The sequence below is a fragment of the Nelumbo lutea genome, chromosome 1 (genome assembly GCF_056320005.1).
Source record: "Nelumbo lutea isolate HS-2025 chromosome 1, American lotus-T2T, whole genome shotgun sequence".
Classification (NCBI taxonomy): domain Eukaryota; kingdom Viridiplantae; phylum Streptophyta; class Magnoliopsida; order Proteales; family Nelumbonaceae; genus Nelumbo; species Nelumbo lutea.
In genome coordinates this window covers 16,812,068-16,835,406 of record NC_142684.1, presented here as the reverse complement: position 1 = coordinate 16,835,406, position 23,339 = coordinate 16,812,068, and the positions used below count along the sequence as shown (strand labels likewise).

Here is a 23,339-nt window from a genome sequence, read left to right as displayed (position 1 = left end):
TGAACCCGCCAAATTTTTGGTACATTGAAGAGAGTCCGGATCTGGTAAGCACACTGAGTACACTTGGTCCACAAATATATTTAAATCATTGCATGAATGACCTACAAATTGATTGTATACTTACTGTGAATTTGTGCCTATCAGATCTGGACTCCATTGAAGAATATAATTAAACAAATTCATGATACATCCAGGAGCTTTCTGGTTTGTTAGATGCTGCACAAAAGGAAATGGCTTTGGCAAAGGAAAGTAAGTATTACTTACACACCTATTATGGTAAAGAATATTATTTTTCTCAACTAAGATATCGATTCAGAACTGATAGTTGTCCAGAATCTCCATTCAACAAGAAAACTTCAAGAGGAATATAAGATGATGGAGATGTCAATGATGATCCAAACCTATGAGTAGGTTGGAGAATTTTGCTCCCTTTAGCACATTGAATGGTTCGAAGACGAGGTCCAGTTCGCATCTGCCAAACCTGCATGAAGCCATGAACACCACATTTAACATTCATATAAACAAGCAACCATATAAACAAGCACCCATAATAGCTATTTAAACAAAGAATGGACCCTAGAACAGAGGTAAGTTCAAATAAAAAATTAGGTATGTACAATTAGTTTATTTATATTTATAAAGACAGAAACAAGCAGAGGGAAAAATGTTGCACCATCCATGCTGCAAGTAACGGTTGAAGCATTGAACTAATAATCTTGAGAAGGTCTTGGTCAAGCAGGTGGACAGCACAAGCAAATAAAATGGAGAATAGGCCAAGTACAAGCATGCATGAAATAAGTGCAGAATATGAAGGAAAAGAAGAATGCGAAACATAACAAATGCAGTTAACAAGAATGCCATATTACTTGCAGCCTTAGTTCTCTGTGTCAAAACATGCCAAATTCCTTGATTTTAGTGATGTTAGAAAGTTAATGTAAAACCAAAGTAATAAGAAATAATTTAGGCACTCGTTATTTAACAACAGATATGGCATTGAACAGAAGAGAATGGTGAAACAGGATTAATGTAGCCAACCCCATATAGCGAGGTAAGGTTTAAATGATGATGATGATAAAGTTTATGCAATACAAGGATCCATCATACTAACAGGGCAATGAATCCTTCCACATATGGAGTGATGATGATGATGATGACGATGATGAGAAAGTTTATGTAATACAAGGATCCATCATACTAACAGGGCTCTGAATCCTTCCGTATGGAGTGATGATGATGATGATGATGATGATGGAAGAGTTAAAATAAAAGAGTCATTTTGTTTGGAATAATTCTAAAAGCTTTTTTTTTCTTTTCTTTTTTTTGGTTTTAGAGTGCTCTGAATCCTTCCATGTATGGAGTAATGCATGGTTTTAATTATGTCAATATTTAGTTAAATAAAATTCACATAATTAAAAGTAATAAAAAAACCTTCGTCATTTCTGGGAAACATAGAATTGTCTCATTTTGCAGTAAGATTAGAATTACCAACATTTTAACCAATTGTGGTAGTCTAAATCAAGAAAACATTTGCAACGATAACAAATAAATATACACAAAAAGACGAGTATAAGAAAATTGCACCTCGATAATTCCTTTTCGAGGTGCATGAATAGCTAGGCAGAGGCAATAACCATTCTTTGTGTGTTCATAATAAGCCGAGGTTGATGATGATGCTGTATCCCTATTAACTAGCATCTCCATGAAAAGGCAGCAAGCATCACGATAACCCTGATAAAGAGATGAAGTTCAGTGTCAAGAAGAAAAGGAATTAAATGCATGGATATTCAACTCAATTAGTCTGTGAGAAAACCTTCCAAAGTCGCACAACCACAAGTGCCTGAGTGTCAAGTAGCAAAATACGACCAAGTGAATCAGTAATAGCAGCCAATGTGCCACTAGGTGATAGAGTGAGTTTCTCTCCTTTTCTTGGCTTATCCTTCAAGCATGTTAAAGGAGATGCTGCCACAAAATCATTATCAGAAGAATAAATCAGTGAACTAAAAATATTGACCTTTAAGCCACAATATCTACCAATTTGAGCAAGCATAGGTTAAATCATATTACAAGTAATAAAAGAAAGAATCAAAAGGGTGTATACCATCACACATTCTATTATGTATCCCTATAAATCAATGCATTCAAAATCAGATTTACATGTCCCCTAGTAAGGTGGAAACCTAATAAAACACACTTCCCTTACTATACCCCTATCCAGATCATTGGCTGATCTTGGCACCTAGTGGAATGAGAAGTTCTATCTAGATGCCAATGCTCTAATCTCTCTGATGTGAGCCACAGTATCCAAGGGTCATCAGATCCACTCATTCATTGAATAACTTATCTCTGATTCACCCTCTACTACTACATCAAAAGGTTCAAAACAAAAGAAAAACAATTCAACTCTGTTAGTGTCGAGTATGTAGAGGTATTTCTGTCTTTTTGCTTATGTTTAGGTGCTGATGTGTAAGTTTATGTTAGATCTAATGTCCCTAACTTAAGTAAGGGCACATGTCAATATTTTAGTAATATAAAACAAATCTGGCCGAATGGGAGAGTTGACTTTTCTCTCATTCGAACCAGACCTTTTCCTCCTTGTCTTGTCTTCTACTCTTCTCCTTTCTCTCCTTCTCTCTTTCTCTCTTCTGTCTTTTCCTTGACTGTTATCAGTCTAACAGGCAGATCGAACTCTAATATGGTATTAGAGCTAAACTGAGCAAATCGGATCTGCCCAGAATTTTGTTCTCTGCGCACCCAGTCTAGGGTTTTCTCTTGCTTTCTTCGCCATCAGTTGGAGATAAGGGAAAGGGCTGAAAAGGAGTGATCGCCCTCTTCCCTTGGAGGTTTCTATGCCTCCAGTTGTGGTGTTCGTGGTCAGTTGCTGCGGTTTCTAAGAAGCCCTCCCCTAATCGATGAAGAGAAGAGGGCTAATTCGTGTGGTGCAGTGGGTGCCTTGTGTGGTCTGATTTTCGGGTGATCAGGCAAGAGGTTCTATGCATTTTCTTGGTGTGAATCAAATGATAAGTCTGTTTCAGACTGTATGGAGGGATTTCAGATTGTAGTGTGATAGGGTTTGTGCATTTTTCAGTGTGATTCGAAGGGGAAGTGTTCCTCAAACAGTGTGGTGAAGTTTCAGGTAGTCATGAGGTAGGGTTTGTGGTGTAAAGAGTGCAGTTTACAGCAATAGTAAGTGCTGAAATCAATGTGTAGTGTGGTCTTGTGTGCCGAATTCAGCAATACCAGAATTCAGCAATGGGAGACAACAGTGATAGCAAGACTAATGTGATGATTCCTACTGACTACCTGAATGTTCAAATGACCTCCATTAAGCTGAATGGAGAAAACTATGTAACTTGGGCTAAATAGGTAGAAGTCTTTCTTAAGGCAAAGAAGAAGGTGAAACACATAATGGACGAAAAACCCTCCACCGATTCTCATGAGTATGATGATTGGGAGCAAGCAGATGCACAGATTATCACATGGTTATGGAATAGTATGGAACCCAAGATTTGTGTAAATTTCATGTTTCTTGATACTGCCAAAGAAGTGTGGGACCATGCTAAGAAGCTGTGTTCGGGCCAAGACAATACAACCAGAATATATCAGTTGTATGAGGAATACTTTAATCTACAACAGGGTAATCAGAGTCTTGAGGAGTACTATACTAGTATGAGAAACATTTGTAATGAATTGAATGTTTATCACCCCCTAACTTCTGATGTCAAAATTCAGCAATAACAGAGGGAACAACTTGATGTGACTCAATTTTTGGTGGGGCTGAAATCTAAGTATGAACCAGTGCGGGCTCAGATACTAGGAGGGTCAACTCTCTCTTCCTTAGAAGAAGTGTTTGCTCGACTTAGGAGGATTTCCATTGGATCTACCAAGAACCCTAATGTTTTTGATAAATCAGCCTTTGTAGTATCCAAAGGCCGTGGTGTTAGAGGTGGAGCTCGGGGAGCTCAGTCTGGCCGTAGTGGCAGTAGTGGACCGGCATATGGCCAAAGTGGTGGTAGTGGACCTGCATATAACCATGGTGGTGGTCGTACTGGAGGTCGAGATTCAGGGGGAGCCTGTGGCAGAAGACGTAGTTCAGGTCTGAGGAGGTGTACGCACTGTGGTATGGATAGACATACCATTAATTATTGCTATGACTTGCATGGTCCACCCTCAACTTGGGCCAATCATGCCGTGACTAGTGACAATAGCTTCAGACAGGAGAGTCATTCAGCTGATCAGATACCTTCTACATCCACAAATAATACTGGGGAGGAGATGATGAGTATTCCTCGTGATGAGTATAAGAGGTTTGTTCAGGCCACATCTTCAAGTATGGGTTGTCTGGCATTTACACCCAATCCTTGGATTATTGATTCTGGAGCCTTCGATCACATGACTAGAACTCCAGGTGTGTTTTCTTCCCTCTCTCATTACCCAACATCACAATCTGTTACCCTTGCTAATGATTCCACATCCTCCATTTGTGGTGTTGGTAATGTTAACATGGACCCTGTATCCTTATCCTTAGTTTTGTATGTCCCTAAATTTCCTTTTAATCTTATGTCAGTAAGTTAACCAAGTCTCTTAATTGCTTCATTACCTTTTACCCCTATTCGTGTGTTTTTCAGGATCCCAAGACGGGGATGAAGATTGGTGGAGGGCATGAAGCTGGTGGATTGTATTATCTTGGTGGTGGTGGAAGTACGTCAACAGCTCTCCAATCGTCTCTTTCTTCTCTCCAATGTCATTGTCGATTTGATCATCCTTCACTGAAAGTTTTGAAATCTTTGGTTCCTTCATTGAGCCATCTGTCTGTTTTGGATTGTGAGTCATATAAGTTGGGGAAACATCATCGTGTTCCCTTTAGTCCTAGAGTTGATAACCGTATGTCGAGTCCTTTTTCTTTGGTTCATTCAGATGTATGGGGTCCTTATAAAGTAATGTCATACAATGGATATAAATATTTTGTAATTTTTGTTGATTATTCAAGGATGATGTGGCTCTATTTAATGAAAGAAATGAGTGAATTGTTTACCATTTTCCAAAAATTTTATGCTGAGATTCGCAACCAATTTGGTGTTCACATTAAAATTTTTTGTTCCGATAATGGCCGTGAATATTTCTCTTCATCATTTCAAGAATACCTAGACCAACATGGCATTATCCATCAGAGTTCATGTACCTACACCCCACAACAAAACAAGGTGGCTGGGAGAATGAATCGTCATCTTTTGGAAACAGCTCGATCCCTCATGCATCACATGAATATTCCCAAATCTTTTTGGAGTATGCAGTGCTTACTTTTTGCTTCTTGATTAACCGGATTCCCACGTCTATCCTTGATGGTCATTCTCCATTCACCACATTGTTTCCTACCTTGTCTTCGTTTCTTCTTTCTGCTCGGGTTTTTGGGTGTGTTTGCTTCGTTCATAATCTGGGGCCAGGAAAGGACAAGTTAGATCCACAATCTATTAAGTGCATCTTCCTTGGCTATTCCAAGACTCGAAAAGGGTATAAGTGTTATCATCCTAGCTCTTGACGTTCCTTTGTGTGTGTTGATGTTACCTTCTTTGAGTCTATTCCATTTTTCTTGGGGTCTGGTGATGTTTCTTCCTCTTCATCACCTCCTCCCCTTCCTCTTCCAGTTGTGGATTTTGTTCCTCTTGTTCCAGTTGTGACCAAGACCTTGCCTCCGGTGCCACCACCTGTTGAACGACCACCTATCCATCACATGTATACACATCGCCCACATGTACCAGCTCCTCCTCTAGCTCCATCATCGTCGACAGATCCGGTAGTTGTTCCCAAACCAGCCTCAACCCCAGTATCTGATCTTGATCTTCTCATTGCCTTGCGGAAAGGTAAACGCAGTTGTACTCTTCATCCTATTTCTAATTATGTTTCACTGACTTACCTTTTTGCTTCCCATTGCCAAATTATCTCTTTGTTATCCTTTGTTGTTATCCCCAGGATGGTATCATGCGATGGTAGAAGAACTCTCAGCTCTGGCCCATAATCATACATGGGAACTCACCACTATTCCTCCTGGTAGCAGGCTGTTGGTTGTAAGTGGGTTTATACGGTTAAGTACTTACTTGATGGTAGTGTAGAGCGGCTGAAAGCTAGACTGGTTGCCAAAGGGTATTCCCAAACCTATGGTATTGATTGCACAGAGACTTTCTCCCCAGTTACTAAGATTGGTTCAGTCCGTGTTGTGGTTTCTCTTGCTGCGATGCATGATTAGCCCCTCTATCATCTTGATATCAAGAACGCCTTCTTGCATGGTGATCTGCTCCAAGAGGTCTATATGGAGCAACCACCAGGGTTTGTTGCTCAGGGGGAGGATGGTAAGGTGTGCCAACTACTGAAGGCCATTTATGGGCTTAAACAGTCTCCTCAAGCATGGTTTGGCAGATTTGGTGAGGTGGTAAAGAAGCTTGGTATGAAATAGTGCTAAGTTGACTATTCAATCTTCAGTCATGACTCTCAGACAAGGAAGATCCTATTGGTGGTGTATGTAGATGATATTGTCATTACCGGAAATGATAAAATGGGCATTGAAAGGTTGAAGACTTTTCTACAAGAATATTTTCAGACAAAGGACCTTGGTAAATTGAAGTATTTCTTGGGGACAGTAGTAGCAAAGTCTAAGCATGGTATTAACTTGTGTTAGAGGAAATATGTTCTTGATTTACTTGAAAAAACAGGTTTGTTAGGTGCTAAACCAGCTGAAACATCTATGGAAACAAACATTAAGTTGAGCAGTGATATGAGTGAAGTGAACTACTTAACCATCACTCGGCCAGACATTTCATTCACAGTTAGTGTGGTAAGTCAATTCATGCAGAAACCTCTGGTTCCACATTGGGATGCGGTTCTAAGGATTGTGAGGTATTTAAAGGGGGCTCCTAGTCGTGGTTTGATATACAGAAGTGGTGGAAAACTTGAAATAGAAGGATATACTGATACTGATTGAGCCGGTTCTGTATCTGATAGGAGATCTACCACAGGCTATTGCACTTTTCTTGGGGGTAATCTAGTGACATGAAAAAGCAGGAAGCAAACAGTTGTGGCAAGAAGTAGTGTAGAGGCAGAATATAGAGCTATGGCACATACTACTTGTGAATTAGTGTGGCTAAGGAACCTTCTACAGGAGATGGGATACACTATTGATACTCCAATGAATCTCTATTGTGACAATCAGGCTGCAGTTCATATTTCCTCTAATCCGGTGTTTCATGAGAGACCCAAGCACATAGAGGTTGACTGTCACTTTGTTAGAGAGAAGGTGTTGAGTGGAGTGATAGACACTACATATGTCAACACAGGGAACCAGTGGGCGGATTTGTTTACTAAAGGATTAAGTCGGGGTAGAGTGGATTACGTATGTAACAAGCTGGGATTATATAATATACTATCCAGCTTGAGGGGGAGTGTTAGTGTCGAGTATGTAGGGGTATTTCTGTCTTTGTGCTTATGTTTGGGTGCTGATGTGTAAGTTTATGTTAGATCTAATGTCCCTAACTTAAGTAGGGGCACATGTGACTTTTCCACAATATTTTAGTAATATAAAACAAATATGGCCGAATGGGAGAGTTGACCTTTCTCTCATTCGAATCAGACCTTTTCCTCCTTGTCTTCTCTTCTACTCTTCTCCTTTCTCTCTTTCTCTCTCTCTCTCTTCTCTCTTTTCCTTAACTGTTATCAGTCTAACAGGCAGACCGAACTCTAATAAACTCTTACTAAAAGCCCTAGAAACTCTGCTCCTAAAAATTGAAATTGGCCAACACTTGTGGAGGGAGAGATAAGCTCTTTTTAATGACTTTCTTTCTTTTTCCCACTATTTAGAATGCTTTTGAGGTTGTGTTGTATGTTTCAATCATAATGTCCTAGATCATATCAATAACAGGATTGCCCTAGTTCATTTGTGTCCACGGAACGAGATTAGTTATCATAGGTAAATTGGAATTTGGAAGATGCAGTTGCTGTTTGGAGCATACTGCATACCTATGGTGGTTTCTTCTATATAGGAATAGCTTTTGTGCAAGAAACATTAAAGCTAAATATCACACAATCTCAGGGTGATGAAGGGATAAATCTAGAAATCTAATACCAATTCCTGATGAACATACCTATAGTGGTTTCTTCTATATAGAAACAACTTTTGTGCAAGAAACTCTAAAGCTAAATACCACACAACCTCAGGGTAATGAAGGGCTAATCTAGAAATCTAATACTAATTCCTAATGAACAAGCCCATTGATATCCCTGCAAAGTCATTTATGGTAGTAATCCAATGTGCTCTTCTGATGGTAACCAACTCAATGACCAACTGGAGAATGAGGGTGATTGTATAACATCATTTTTTTTCCATGCAAAAGTTCTTTAAGGTAGAACCTAACACACAAAAGACAACCTCTTATGATGTTACTCCAACACATTCCTATCCGTCTACCATTTTCTGCACAAGATAAAGTCGAGTTAAAATCAGCCCCCCACAATGTCCCACAGTACATCCCCGCCATGTATTGGGAACATCTCCCGATGATGATACCAGGAATGATGATGTCATCATCGGGAGGTGTGGACGTTGTGGGGGGCTGATTCGGTCTCAATAAAGTCTGTCTCTGAAGGCCCATGTTGTCAGAGCCAGATTGGACATAAAACTGTTTTGGCTGCTGGTTTACAGGTAGAATGGTCTGACTGCCCAATTGAACTTATTGACACACTCAAATAAAAATTGTGAAAAATAAAATTTATTAAAATATTAAATGGCTCCATATTATCTTTTAAAGCTATTTCACATTGAAATAAGGTAGAAAGAATATATATTGTAAAACCTATTAATACATGTATTTGAAGTAACTTTGACCAAGTCAACATTCTAAGAACCATTTTGGCTGCTTTTCCTGGCCCAAATGGTCCATCTATTAGTCTGATACAAGTATGACAACAGTGCTGAAAGGCAAGCACCCATTCTCTGAACCATAGGACATATCTGAATATAGCTACTACATTTGCAGGATGCCCATGTGACAATTGTAAACAGATCAGCATTTCAGGATCATGTTTGTGTGTGGTTGCTTGTAATGCTGATATAAGTAGCAATTATGTATATTGACCAACCTACCATCCAATAGATAGAAAATGGCATATCAAGCAGCACTATCCTAAAACAGTTGTCAGTTGTCAGAATTTTAATTCACATCACAGAGTTCAAATCTAAGTCAACAGAAATCATTTTTTTAAATGACAAAAGCACGGAGAATGAAGTAGAATAATAGGATAGGGAAGAACTGAAATAGAGTAGCAGAAGATTTGCAAACCTTTCTACAGATTGAATTTGTAAGCCAGTTCTTAAGAGTCAAAGATTGCACTTACCTCTCAATTAGGTATTTCATGGACATCTAGTTCATTGATTATTGTGAAGGAAGCATTATATAATAGTAAATTTGTAAACTGACTTCACCTCCAGCAAAGGGCTGAGGGTGCACTTCAGATTTCGTTGTTGAAATGCATATTTGAGAGGTTAATGCAATCTTTGACTCTTAATAGTTGACTTACAATGATATAAATGGTAAGTTTTGCAAATCTGCTGCTAATTAATTGATAGTAGCAAGATTTGCAGATGAGATAATGGTAAATTTGTAAATTGACTTCACCTCTAGCAAATGGCTGAGGCTGCACTTCAGAATTTGTTGTTGAAGTTTGGTCACTCTGCCAAATCATTTTAGAGAAAGAAACAATTGTGGAAAATGTAGTAGGCATGACTTTCGACAGAAAAGCTCCAAGTATAGACCTGCTTCTGTCTTCGGACAGCCTGTAATCAAATAAAATGCAAGTTAAAATTCAAAGTAAATCAATTTAGTACTAATAGATGAAAGCGGAAGTTTCGAAAGTAAAAGTAGAAAAAAGACCAAATACACACTGCAAATTGTGCCACACTAACCTGTAAGCCGAAATTACAGCATCACCTCCAATAGTAACTGCACAGTAGTAGCGTTGACTTGACTGCCCAACAATAAAAGCAGCTGAATTCAAAACCAGAATGCTTCAGAAAGTTTTCATTAGAAACATTTAATTAGCAGCAACTGCACTAGATAGTATACTACAGGGTTGTCATGATAAAGCAGAGTGTAGAAAACTAATGAATGTTTATATTCATTGAGATACATTGACATACTCATGGCAGTCAATAGAAGTACAGGGTTGTCATGATAAAGCACAGTGTAGAAAACTAATGAATGATTAGATTCATTTAAAAACATTGACAAAGTGGTAAAATAGAAGCTTAGCAATATAAACATGCCTCGTCTTTTCAATGGCCATATGCACTATATATATATATATATATATTTCACCTGAAAGTTCCATCAGTGGAGGCGGCATTATCCCAGTGATTGCTGCATCAACAGTTGAGCCATACTTGCTAACATTCCATAGCTGATATGGTACTCTCCCATATGAATTTCTAAGATCCTTTGTCTCACTCTTTTTCCATCTCTGATCCCAAAATTGTGACCTTGCTTCTTGAAACCATCGCTGCAGCAATTTCTACAAGTGCATGGACCATGTTAGTTTTGCAGTTCCACATAGCTCCCAGAAAATCACTAGTAACTAATACAAAGAAGATAGAGAATTGAATGGAACCCTGTCCTCACCTTTTTTTTTCTTCTGTTTCCCTTCTTAGGTTGGGGTGGGAAGACTAAGCTTAATGATTTTCTTCAAAAGTAATTCCCAAATCCTAAGTAATGATATTTTCTTCCTCTAAAAGATTTAGTGAATTAATTATGGTGCCTATTAGCAACCACAATGAAACTAATTATCAAGGATGCAGTTAATGATATTTTATAGAACTTCCTCAGTACAAACAACAGGAAACATAGCATACCCGAATATCTGATCCATCAAAACGTGCTATTACATCTGCCATAACAATACAAACCTCCTCTGAGGATGTTTCTTGTGTAAGACCACTCTTGGTTCCATGAACTCGTAGCTTTCGTATACATTCAGGATATATCATCTGTACATCCACAACTCCAAGATCACTACTTCCGGGTAGAATAAAATGCGCTTATGCGGACCTTATTTAAATTATTTTGAATGGTCACTTCATGGTAGTATGTTAAAAAATTCCAGGGAACAAACTTAGAAATTATAAAAGATAATTATCAGGAGTAGAGAAACTAGACCACATAATATGAAAATTCATGCATATTCAAACAAAAAGAAGCTTTTTTTTTCCAGAAAAAGAAGTTTTAGATGGTAAACTCTGGGGAATGGAAACAGCAATCAGCAGAGAGTGAAATCCAACAGCCTAAAAACTACAGCATCCTAAAAAAATCTCACAAGGACTACTTACAACTTCATTATAATAAATGCATTAGTTCAGATATGCAGTCGTGCTTGTATGTGTTGCATCATCACCAATATAAGCTTTTTTATGGATAACTTGAAATTTTTATTAAATTGTGGTATAGAATAGAGAATATGTACAAGGAATACAACCTGTCAACCCCCCCCCAAAAAAAAAAAAGAAAAAAAAATCTCTTTAATTAAGATTCAGCATTATCCTGTCCTCCACTTGTAGTCCCCCAAAATAAATGCTCCCCGCCGGCCCCTTGTCTTAGCAACACATCAGCCATGCTATTGGTTGTTCAACTAATTAAGCTTAATGTGGCTCTCAGCTCCCTTGCTAAGTAGGTTGATTCTCTTATGGTGTGTCTGTAATAACTGTTAGAGATTTTGTCTAAGATGAGTTAGCAATCTGCTGCTAACCTTTAATTATATCATCCACCAGATAAGGTTCAAAGAGACAAAGACAGCTGTTGCTTTAACCCAAAATGCTACCTAACTTAACTGCCATATTTTCAATCAAGTCTTTGGCTGTATAAGTCTCTTCCTTAAAAATGCTACCATTTCCTTCTTCCCAAATCACCCAAAGAATGGCAGATCTAATGCATCTCCGAAAATCCTCCCGGACCTCCCCCTTATTGTAAAGACTAACCAAGTCAATGGGCAGGGACCACCTGCACCAAAAAGGTTAAAAAAAATATTCCCAAATTCTAAAGGCTACTAAAGGACAGGAGATTAGTAAGTGTAGAGTAGTTTCACCACTATACTTGCTATTTAGGATCAACTATATGTGTTCTGTTTCTGTTGTTCCAACCTAACCAGGAACATGTCTTCCATTGAAGCATGAGTCATGAAATCCTTGCTTAGTAGCTTTAACCAACAACCTTTTTTGTCCTCATTTTTTCAAAACCTTCAACTTATATCAAATCCCCTCTCATCAATGATATCATTGATCATTCTTGCCTGTGCTATAAAGACAAGTCAAAAGTCAAGACCTACAAGTTCCGGCACTATTGAGACTTAGAAATTCTCATTGGCTTTTACAATTAATTTTAATAAAATGCTGATAACTCCCAAAATTGACATTAACATGACATATTACCACTTGGCGCTCCCATTAAAACATACCCACAAAGTTTGAGACCATGATTTTCTTCTATTTTCTATTATTTACCTAGTAATCATGGATTATTGGTGTGTATTGATATGGCTGATACTCTTTATTTTATTTCTTTATTTTTTTTAATAATGAGAAGGTCCCAGAAGAGGTCTGAGACCTTTTGAAGTTTTCAAAATATTTGTGTATTGGTGTATCCAAGGGTATCTATATAGTGGATACATCGATACCAATATGATATGCCTGATACGAGGCATGTCATATTGATATTTTAATCCTTTCTAGTAATAATTTTACAAGGATTTAGCATGTAAGATGAAACACAAAGTGTTGGGACAAGGCACCACTTCATAACCATAGATGTTGAAATACATAATTAAGGTAAGCAAACATGCATTTTAGCACAAATGTTTGTCTGAAATAGAACTTTACTAAAATAACTGCCTTTCCACGCACACAAAATCTGTGGAAGGTTTTATTTGAGATTTCCATCTTCCCCCTCTTGCTTTCACTGTTATCATGGTAAACTTAAGGGTGTTTGACTATTCAAATGTTGATTAGTGTCCAGTGTCTCAAGCACCATAAATCCTGGCACACAGGATGAGGTCATAAATATTGCATAAATAAGAAAATCTTGGAAAGTCAAAGTGTTGGAAATTAAGTGGAAGTCTTTTCTGACCATAGTGGGTTTTAAGGATGTCAACTATTCAAGTATCCATAATTATCAGTGTTTCAAGCACTAGAAATCCTGGCACAGGGAGTTGTTAATGTTGACAAGGGGTGTAAATAAATACTAAACTATAATACTGCCTAAATAAGAAAATCAAAGAAAAACTTACAAGAGGGTGGAGAGTTGGAAGGGATAATGTACCACTTACACATCTACAATTTGCAAATGATACGATTCTGTTTTGCGAAGGTGGGGATGTAAATTGGATTAAAAATTTGAAACTCTCTATACAGCTCTTTGAACAGATGTAAAATCTTAGGGTGAACTTTGAAAAAAGTTGTATAGTTGGAGTCAATATGGGGGAAGGGGAGATGGGGGAGTTTGCAGATATTTTGGGATGTGCAGTGTCTAATTGGCCATTAAACTACCTATGCTTACCTTTGGGAGATAATCCTCAGAGAGATGATTTCTGGGCCCCTGTTATGGAGAGATTTGAAAAGAGGTAGGCCAACTAGAGGGAGAATCACCCTAATTAGGTCTACGTTGGCTAACCTTCCTGTATATTTTCTGCCAGTTTTTAGGATACCGATGAAGGTGGCCAATAGGTTAGAAAATCTAATGAGGGATTTTCTGTGGGAGCCAGGGGGAGGAGAAGAGGGACCATAGGGTCAAACGGGAGGTGGTTTGTAGAGCTAAAGTGGAGGGAGGGTTGGGTATTGGTAATATTAGGACTAGGAACCTAGCCCTACTAAGAAAATGGTTATGGAGATTCTCACTGGAGAAAGATAGGTTGTGGGTTAAGGTGGTGGGAAGTATACATGGACTGGCAGATAATGGTTGGGATTCAGAAATTCTAGCAAGGGCTACAAGAGCTTCCCCTTGGAGAGTCATTCAAGCCATCTTGCCTTTATTCTCTCCATGGATCAGGTATGACTTGCATTCTGGTAACCTTATCAAATTCTTGGAACAAGTTTGGGTTGGGGACTCCCCTCTGAAAGATCAATTTCTAGGCCTTTTTGCTTTGTCCTCCCTCAAGAATGAACCAATTTCTTCCTTTATTGTTCCTTCTAATTCACCCTCTGGGTTTGGTTGGAATCTAAGCTTGAGAAGAGGTGTTAGGGACACAGAGTTTGCCTGTACCATAGCCTTACTTTCTATCCTTGAAGGAGTCTTTATTGAGCCATCTAAAGCAGATAGCAGAATCTGGACACTCACTCCCTCGGGCTCCTATACTTGTGCCTCCTTTTTCAAAGCACTGTTACCCTCTCATCCCGCTGGCTTTTCTTTCCTTGTTAAAGAAGTGTGGTGTCAACCTATACCTCCTAAGGTTGGGAGTTTTTGTTGGGAAGCCTTCTTGGGAAGATTTAATATAGGGGATCTACTTCAAAGGAAAAGACCCAGCAGCTGCTTGTCTCCTCATTGGTGTGTTCTCTGTAAGTCTGACGGTGAGTCCAGATATCACTTGCCAATTTCTTGTCGGTTTGTTAAAACTATTTGGGTATGGTTTACTTCTTTGTTTGGATGCAGGTGGACCCCCCCTTTGAATGTTCCAGGCTTGTTTTCTTCCATGCATAATTGGCCAACTAAAAGGGTTAAAATCATGTGGAGGTGTGGTAGAGCTGCAGTTTGTTGGACAGTGTGGGAGGAGAGGAACTCAAGGATCTTCTTAAGTAAAGAGAGAGGTGTGGAAGAAATTATAGAGAGCATTCACATTAGAATGACACAATGGTTGAGAACACTGAAGATGTTCAAAGTGTTCTCAGTTGATGAGCTGTTAAGGAATTGGAAGGAGATTGCAGATTCAGGCTTATGTAGAAAGTTATCAAAAGCTTGCTGGAGTCCTCCACCTATTGGATTCACCCAACTGAATTTTGATGGTAGCAGCATAGGCAACCCAGGGCCTTCTGGAATTGGAGGTGTGATAAGGGATAGAACAGGAAACTTGTTAGCCATGTACTCTGGACCGATTGGGGTGGGAGACTCATTGAGGGCTGAGATTCTTGGAGATATTGAAGGGATTCAAAGGGTCAAGGAAATGAAGATCAAAAAGGTGGTTATAGAAGGTGATTCTGCAATGGTGGTGAAACAGCTAACAGAGGACAGTGCTATGATGTGGATGTTAGACAGTTTTGTATGCCCTTAGCTTCAATCTGTTTTGATGTACTTTTGTTATTTAGTGGAAATAAATAATATGCATGTTTAATTCATGTTGTTTGGTTTAATTCTGTGTAAAACCCTAAAACTGGACATTTATAGAGACTCGTGTTAGTTTTAAATGTTCACAGCCGTTGGATAAATCTGGGGAGATTTATCCTGCCAAGGTTGATGCTGGTGTGCCACCAAGTGTTGGGATGGCCTGTCTCAGCTATCAGGGTAAGACCCGAGGCACATGCAGTATGGGATTACTTGAATCCTTGAACCGGACCAGATTTCCAGTATTGCCCTAGACCTTGGAGATAGATGGGCAAAACTGGAAAGTTACACCTGACCCCTAGACTCGATTATGACATTTCACTAGGTGTTGGATCAGGCTGCCTTTGATATGCCAATCAGTGAGATCCTTAGCGGGGATCAAAACCTGGGTATGTTGGGGCAGTTTGAGAATTCATCTGAGTGGGTGATCATAGTGACAGAATCAGCCACTTTGTCGGACAAAGGGTAATGATCGGGAATGCACTCTCTCTGATGGAAACCAAACTGCCGGCAGTTGATTTCAATCGTTGGAATTTTGTTTTGCAAAATTAATATATTTATATATATGTACGGTTTCGAATTGTTTGCAAATGGTTTTAATTCCCGGGATCCATGTGAGAGGAGAGTGCGGCACTGTTCCTTGCAGCCGAGGGAGAGGTCCTCTCTTGTCGGGTAGTGCTTGATCATTAAGGGCTGAGAGGTTAAGTGTAAGACCATTGAGGATAATACCTGATGGGTTAATCTTGCACCTGCCCACAGTCCCTGGGTTTTTATAAGATGGCTTGGCCCAGGGACCACTTAATGTAAGTGTTGGGCCCATAGGGTCCATATGATGGACTCAAGGGGTTCATTGAGTTTTTTCAGTGAATTCGGCTGGGCCTTGTATTAAAGGCTGGGCCAAACCCATGTGACTGGTGTGTAGATCAATGCTTGGGTCCCACGCCATATAAAGAAGCCCAACTGGGCAGCAGATTGGAATGTAATTAGACACTGAACACTTAATGGGCCAGAAGCCCATTTCGAGGTGGGCTGATATGATCACCCATCCTTGGGGCGAATCTGAGATTAATGTTAGTAAAAGGATTGGGCCTTTAGCCTTATCCACTCTTGGAGACCAAATTCAAATTAGATTTGAATCTGGTAACCTCCTGATAAGATCAGGAGTAAGCTAATTTTATCTGCAGATAGGATTAAGATTATCCCCTATCCAAATACTGATTTGGATTGGGATAACTCCTAATTTGGAGGATTCTTAATCAAGAAGAAAGGAGGAGAAACCCTAACCAAGAAAGAGAAATATCAGATTTCGAACCACCTTGAAAAGATATAGGATATCTCCTGCGAATTGAGAGAGGATCTCATTCATACTCTCCAGAAAAAGAGAAAAAGTAGTTCAGCCTTTTTCGTTTTGGAGATCTCCTCCTACCGCCGCCATCTGCCATTGCAAGATTAGATCTTTGCAGAAAAGAAAGTCAAGAAATCTGTTCTTGACATCAGTCTTGCAAGAAAGACTGAAAAAGATTCAGTGTTTAATACTTCCAGAGGATTCTTGTGAAGGATCCAGTGTGTAGGACGCACCCTGCTGGTTCTGTTCCATTCACAACTGTGTCATCTTCAGCAGGAACAGATCTTGGAGCATTTTTTGGGCGTGAACACCAACTTTGGGAGATACTGCTTCTCCGGATCAGGTATATTCCTCCCATTTATCTTTTAGTACAGATCTGGTTTGATTATGGTTCAAGTAGGATCCTTGAATATTGTATTCTAAATTTAGGGAATATGATTCCCAGTTGAGAGAAGGTAGGAAATTTTTGAAATTCGCCCACCCATTCCGCAACCTTTATGGCGTCCATTAGATGGATCCTACCATTCTTTCAGTGGAAATACAGCAATGAAGAGAGGAAATATAAATGGTTAACCAAGGACATGAAAATTCAATGTAATTGGATTAAGAGAAGTGCAAATGCATTAGCTGACGATCTAGCTAGGCAAGGGGTAAATAGAGACACATTATTCTGGGTTGTTTTGTAATCACTACAAGATCAAAAAGTTCTTGGATAACTGGAGTTAAGACTTTTTAGCTCCATCCCATTGTAATCTTGTTTTTACCATTAATAAAATTTCACTGTTACTGATAAAAAAAATCAAAGAAAAATTTGCAAAGTCAAAGTTTTGGAAGTTTACTGGATGTCCTCATGACACATCATCTAAGAGCACAAAGTACCAACTGCAAACAGATTTTGCCAACTTTATCCCAAGTTCCAAGTGTTAGTATGCAGTCCAAGAGTCAGCACAGATAGACCCTACAGTTTCCAGGTATCCTGGTTATACTGCTAACTTTTCCCCTTTCCTTTCTTAAATAAAGCCAACTAGATCAACTTTTTATTCTTTCTAATTTCTACTTCTCTTTTGATAAAACATGCTACCTGATGGCATCATAACTCTATATATAGTCATATACATTAAACAATTACAGACTAATAGGTAAGAGCAAAGAGCGTGATAGTATTTGTATTCCCTTTCTTTTAGCTTTGTTCCTTTTTCCTTTGGTTAGTCATCTATCTCTCTACCTCCCTCCATTTCCCATGTTTATTTCTTTTTATTATTTTCAACATTTTCTAATTTGCATAGTACCCTCTCTCCCCCTCTTTATCATAGTTTCCTTACTATTTTTATTTATATTATCTTCTTTTTCCATGTTTTTCTTCAATCCTTATGCTCATTTTGTTATACTTCTCAACTGAAAATTGGAAAAAGTGCATCATTAGTAATTATACTTCTTAAGGTGTATGGCTATTTCCCATCCTTTTTCGGTATTTATATTCTGTTTACAGTAAATCCTTAAATCATTTATGTATTTCTGATAGCTTTTTATGTCAGTTTCTCCATGCTGTGATTTCCAGACATCAATATATATACCGGACACCTAGACACTTTGGCACCAGTGCCATAATAAAGCAATGATGATTGTGCAAATAACAAACTGCCTCAATCAACTCACCCCTATTTAATTACATGATGATGCTACTCTGAACCCGGGCCTGAAGTTATCTCTCAGTCATAATCTAATTCTCCCTAGTATTGCAACTTATTAATTTAAAATTCTCATCTCAATGGGGTAACCAATCACCATGAATTGTCAATGAGATAGAGAAAGAAAATATCACAAGAAATTTCACTTCATTTTCGAACCAATAGGGACCTTCATACCTAATGTGCTGGCTGTTTGATGATGGCTGAAGTTGCCGAACTGAACGACTCATTTAGTGGATAAAATCATTAAATAATAAATTATTCGAGGGTATACCAACTTCAGCTTCAGCCATTAAGGAGCTCACAACCCCAAAACTTATCCACTCAAAGAGAAAGCAATAAGCTTTTCAGTTTAACCACTTCAGCTGTTATCATACGGCCGTTCAACGGTGTGAAATTATAGTCGTAACTGGTATCTATCCATCCAATACTTGACCCAAAAAAGGGAAAACTAACTTCTAGCATTCAATTACTAGAAAATTCTCCCAAATATTCAACAAAATAGAAGTACAGTTAAAGACCTTACGGCTCAATCAAATGTGTCAAAGTCGGAGTAAGTTGATTCTATGCCCTTTATGCCCAAGAAAACATATAAATTGGATACTCTAAAATATCAAAACCAAAACTTTTTTCGATTCAACCAGTCTCTAGGATGTATATGCAAAAGAATCTGCAGGTTTACAAAGTGAGGAGTTCGTTCAAAGAGGAAAAAATAAATTTCAAATTGGAGAATGCAGTACCTGTTTATGAATCAGATCAGATTCCAATGAGTAGATGATAAGATACCCATTAGAAGTTCCGACGGCAAGAGCATGGAGGTCATCAAAGACGAGCCACTCGATAGCGGTGATATCTCCCTCGACTGGCGTCAAAGAAGGTCGGATCTTAACTGGACGACTCGATGGGTCGTCGTAGCTCCAACCGAGAATGAGAATAACAGAATGATTGGCAAGAGCGAGGGAGTGGGCGTCAAGGGCAGAAAGAATGTTTGGGTTGTCAACAAGCCATCCTTCCCTGCCGGCGCCCAATTCGGCCAATTCGTCGCAGGCGATGCAACCAAGCTCCGTTACATGCGACCGCCTCGCCATTGATTTCAGAATTAAACTGGGAAGTTGAAAGGATCAGACTGAGAGATTCTTCAAGGTCGACGAATGTGTGAAGATAAATAAAATAAAAATGGCAGATGCTTAATGCTTACTACTACTACTACTTTTTTTAAAGTTCTGGCCTTCTGGGGAGTACAAATGTAAATTTGTAGAGTGACAGTGGCAATACAGATGATTCATTGACTCACGATTTGACTTTCTGCAGTTCAATCTGTCCGATTGGAACCTCTGAGGGAATTGATAGAATACACTAATATTTTTGCAGACAACTACGTGGCTACGTTGCCTGCTCCTCGTCCTAGGAAAGAAACGATAGAATACACTAATATTTATGGGAGTTTCCAGGATCATGGTGTGTCTGCTATCTCAATAAGGGGGCCTACATATGGAGTCGGATTTGACTTTTGTTGCCCATAATATATATGGTCCCACTCCCACCAAAGGAAGTAGGATATTTTGCCGTGTAACATGTAGCATCGCAGCACAAGGACTAGGGAGGGGGAGGGAGTAAGGATTGCCAATTGCCAATTTCCAATCAGAGAAGCAGCCCATAGCCCATTCAGTTCGGAGTGGAGCAACGGCATAAGCCCAGTTCATTACCCATGTAGGCCTGGGCTGGGCATGGCCAACTAAGCCATGGACATTGCCTATTTGCCTGCCTCAGTGCGTCTTTCTAATTCTCTCTGCCTTCTAATTTTTGGCACCCGATCTGATTTTTGGAATTCGGATGATCCATCTACATAATCGGATCGATTTCCAACATTGCATTCCACATTCCATAACCATTAATAGTCAAATTGATGTAGACTTAGGCTTTTTATTTTTTAAGGAGATATTATCTCCTGCTGTTCATTGAGGCATTTTGACAAGTCCTTAAAATAAGGAATGCCAAATGCAGTCTTAATGGCATCCGATCCAAATCCAATTATTATATACTAGTAAGGGGCCTACTTCGCAAGGGCGAAATACAATAAAGTAGCAGAATCTCCCTTTTTAAATTAAAATCTTTTTTGAAAAAAAAAATATTTACTTAAAATAAACAAAAAATATATAATATATAATTTACTTAAAATAAACAAAAAAAAATATTTGTGTAAATATAAACATATTTTTAAATTTAAATCTGAATTTGGCATGAAGTTGGATGACCCGAAACATTAAATTCAAAAGAGAGAGGAGAGAGAGAGAGAGAGAGAGGGATGGAGAGAAGTTATATAATATTTTTATTTTTATAAATATAAATTTGAAAATATTTTCTGTTTACATCCAAATTGATATCAAAACTCAGTAGGATGACCTGAAATATTGGACTTGGAGAGAGAGAGAGAGAGAGAGAAAAGTTAAATATAACATTTTATATTTATAAATATGAATTTGAAAATATTATATGTTTAAATATGAATATGTAATATTCTAAATTTCAAAATATTTTCTATTTAAATCCAAAACTATTTTCTACTTAAATCCGAATACAAGCTGTAAATTTGAAAATATTGATATCAATTCAAACTTGAATGATATCGAAACTAAGTGGGATGATCCGATATATTGAACTTAGAGATATGATATTTTATAGTTATAAACATTTGTTTGTATAAGTTTAAAAATGTTTTTCAATTTAAATTCAAATTCGAGATGAAGTTGGATGACCCAAAACATTGGACACAAAGAGAGAGTAAAGAGAGATTGTATAATGTTTTTATATTTAGGGTAAAATACAAAAACCTTCCCTTAAGTTTTTGATAATCATAAAAACCTCCCCTATAGTTTTACCTTAGCAAAAACATCCTCTCTATTTTTGAAAAATTCAACAAATACCTCACTTCTGTCAATAACCAAGTCGGAAAATGTTAAAGAGATGATTTTTTTTTCAAATTTTTATGAATTAATGTGCATCTGTTTTTATTAAAATAGCCTTGTCTCAGTCAATTTCTTCTTCTTGCTCGATGATGATAACTATGTTCACATGGAGCTTTCCTCGCTATCAAAGAAAGTGAGATGTATTTCACGTCTTTCTAACTGTTGCAGACAAGAAAAGCTTCAGGATTGCCTGTGCACAGACAGCTCATCGCAAGGAGGAGCTCGAGTTTTGGTCCAGTTTCGAGGCCGAACCAAAAGTGATGGAGGGTGATTTGACCCAACCTTCTAAGAAGGCGACATGTGGCATGGCTCAGCATAAGCAATAGCTTAGCATGACAATCTGGCTACGACTGAGTAACAAGCTTGTTAAGGTCCTCGCGGAACAACTCGCTACATTACAACTCGCCATGGAATGAGCTCGCTACAGTGCGAGCTCAAGGACCTCGGTATGTGGAAAGGGAATACTCCAAGTCAAGTCTATCCCAGCTCGCAAGATGAGAGAATCAACTCGCTCCAACACTTAGGCAAGAAGATTGCCCCAAAGACAACCTTAGGCGGAATCACCTCGGGACACATCTAGGAACTTGCTGCAAGGCAGCTCGCTATGGGATAGCTCGCTACAAAGCGGCTCGCTGTTAAGCGACACGGCGTTCTCAGGAAGCTTCTTATCTGACGAGACTGTACCTGTCAAACTGTATCACGTCTTCTGACTGATGGCGCAGTTCCTGCCAGCCCAGCAGACTGCACCCATGTCTCTCGACAGGTGGTGGCGTGTCTGTCCTTTCCAGGTCGTGTCTCTCATCCGATTGGACAGTACTCTACAATAATTACCTGCGCAGCCCTAGCAAATAACGGCTGCAACAGAGGGCCAGTGGCGGTTACGCCCGATTTGACAAGAACATCTGCATTTAAAAGCCCCATAGTTGAAGGGGCAAAGGTACCTTGAGCTAATATTGAATTTTACTGATCTAGCGCTATCTGCACTCTTAGCTCTCTTTGCATCTCTTACAGCTCTCTCAAGTATTCTAACTTAAGCATCGGAGTATTCCCACCGGGCGGACTCCCCAGGAATCCTTCAACTTCCTCTTCTCAGGTATCGTCCGTCTCCAGCTAGGAGCCAAGCGTCCGCTAGCTAGGAGTGCCCGGATCGCGCTGCATCAAGAAGGGCGATACAAACTCAATGAACATGAGCTTGGTGGCATAATCCAGCTACTTTGAGTCCCCTGGAATTGCTTGTACCAACCAGAATGGTCTTGCCCCTATTTCCTCAACCGGAATGGTCTTATGAAGGAAATTCGGCTAAACCCGACGTCCATCTGGAAACCAAACCGCCACCCTGCAAAGAAGGCTCTTTACACACTTGGGTTCTCCGGGGAGTGGTGGATAGATAGTTTTCTCAATCAACGAGGTTTCAGTCTCCGTAGAAGCCAACATCATCTCCTCATGTTCTACAACTTCGGTTTCCTGGCTATAAACCAGAGATTGATGACTCTCGTTATGTTTATAAACAAGAGAATGCAATAGTGATTAATGACTCCATCTGGTACATCAACTCAACCAGAGATTGATGACTCCTCTCGTTACATTTATAAACAAGAGAACGAAACAGGGATTGAGGACTCCATCTGGTACATCAACTCAACAAGAGGACAAAACAATGAAGCAAGATCAAATGAATGGCTTCTCCCTGATTCCCATGCTTTCAATGGTTCCTCTGATGAAGATTTCTGAGCATGGGATGATCAAATTCATTGCACAGTTTCTCTCTCTTCACTGGTAGAGGGGGGCGAACGTCATCTTGAAATCTAGTGTAGAATAACTAGATAGCTTCACTAGTACATTAACTCAACAGGAGGACGAAACAGTGAAGCAAAATCAAATGAATGGCTTCTCCCCAATTCCCATACTTTCGAATGGTTCCTCTGATGAAGATTTCTGGGCATGGGATGATTAGATTCATCGCACAGTTTCTCTCTTCACTGGTAGAGGGGGGCAAACGTCATCT

At 39.0% G+C, this 23,339-nt stretch overlaps 1 protein-coding gene across 6 annotated transcripts; it reads right to left on the bottom strand.

Moving 5' to 3' along the window:
- On the bottom strand, nucleotides 1-19,624 carry LOC148873723 (uncharacterized). Of its 6 annotated transcripts, none has more exons than XR_016107297.1 (10): nucleotides 19,109-19,624; nucleotides 10,889-11,023; nucleotides 10,363-10,551; nucleotides 9,947-10,011; nucleotides 9,660-9,817; nucleotides 1,811-1,959; nucleotides 1,582-1,728; nucleotides 402-481; nucleotides 125-216; nucleotides 1-41 (listed from the first exon to the last, which is right to left on the bottom strand). XR_016107297.1 is itself a non-coding variant. In XM_088970246.1 (9 exons), exons 1-9 carry the CDS (start codon nucleotides 19,454-19,456, stop codon nucleotides 210-212), a joined length of 1,278 nt encoding a protein of 425 aa, XP_088826372.1. In that variant the 5' UTR covers nucleotides 19,457-19,624; the 3' UTR covers nucleotides 1-209. The 6 variants fall into 6 exon arrangements, 4 of the variants coding, with proteins under 4 accessions (XP_088826372.1, XP_088826254.1, XP_088826287.1 ...); XR_016107344.1 differs by having other exon boundaries at nucleotides 1,632-1,728; XM_088970246.1 differs by having other exon boundaries at nucleotides 1-216.
- Between the last annotated feature and the right edge of the window lie 3,715 nt (nucleotides 19,625-23,339).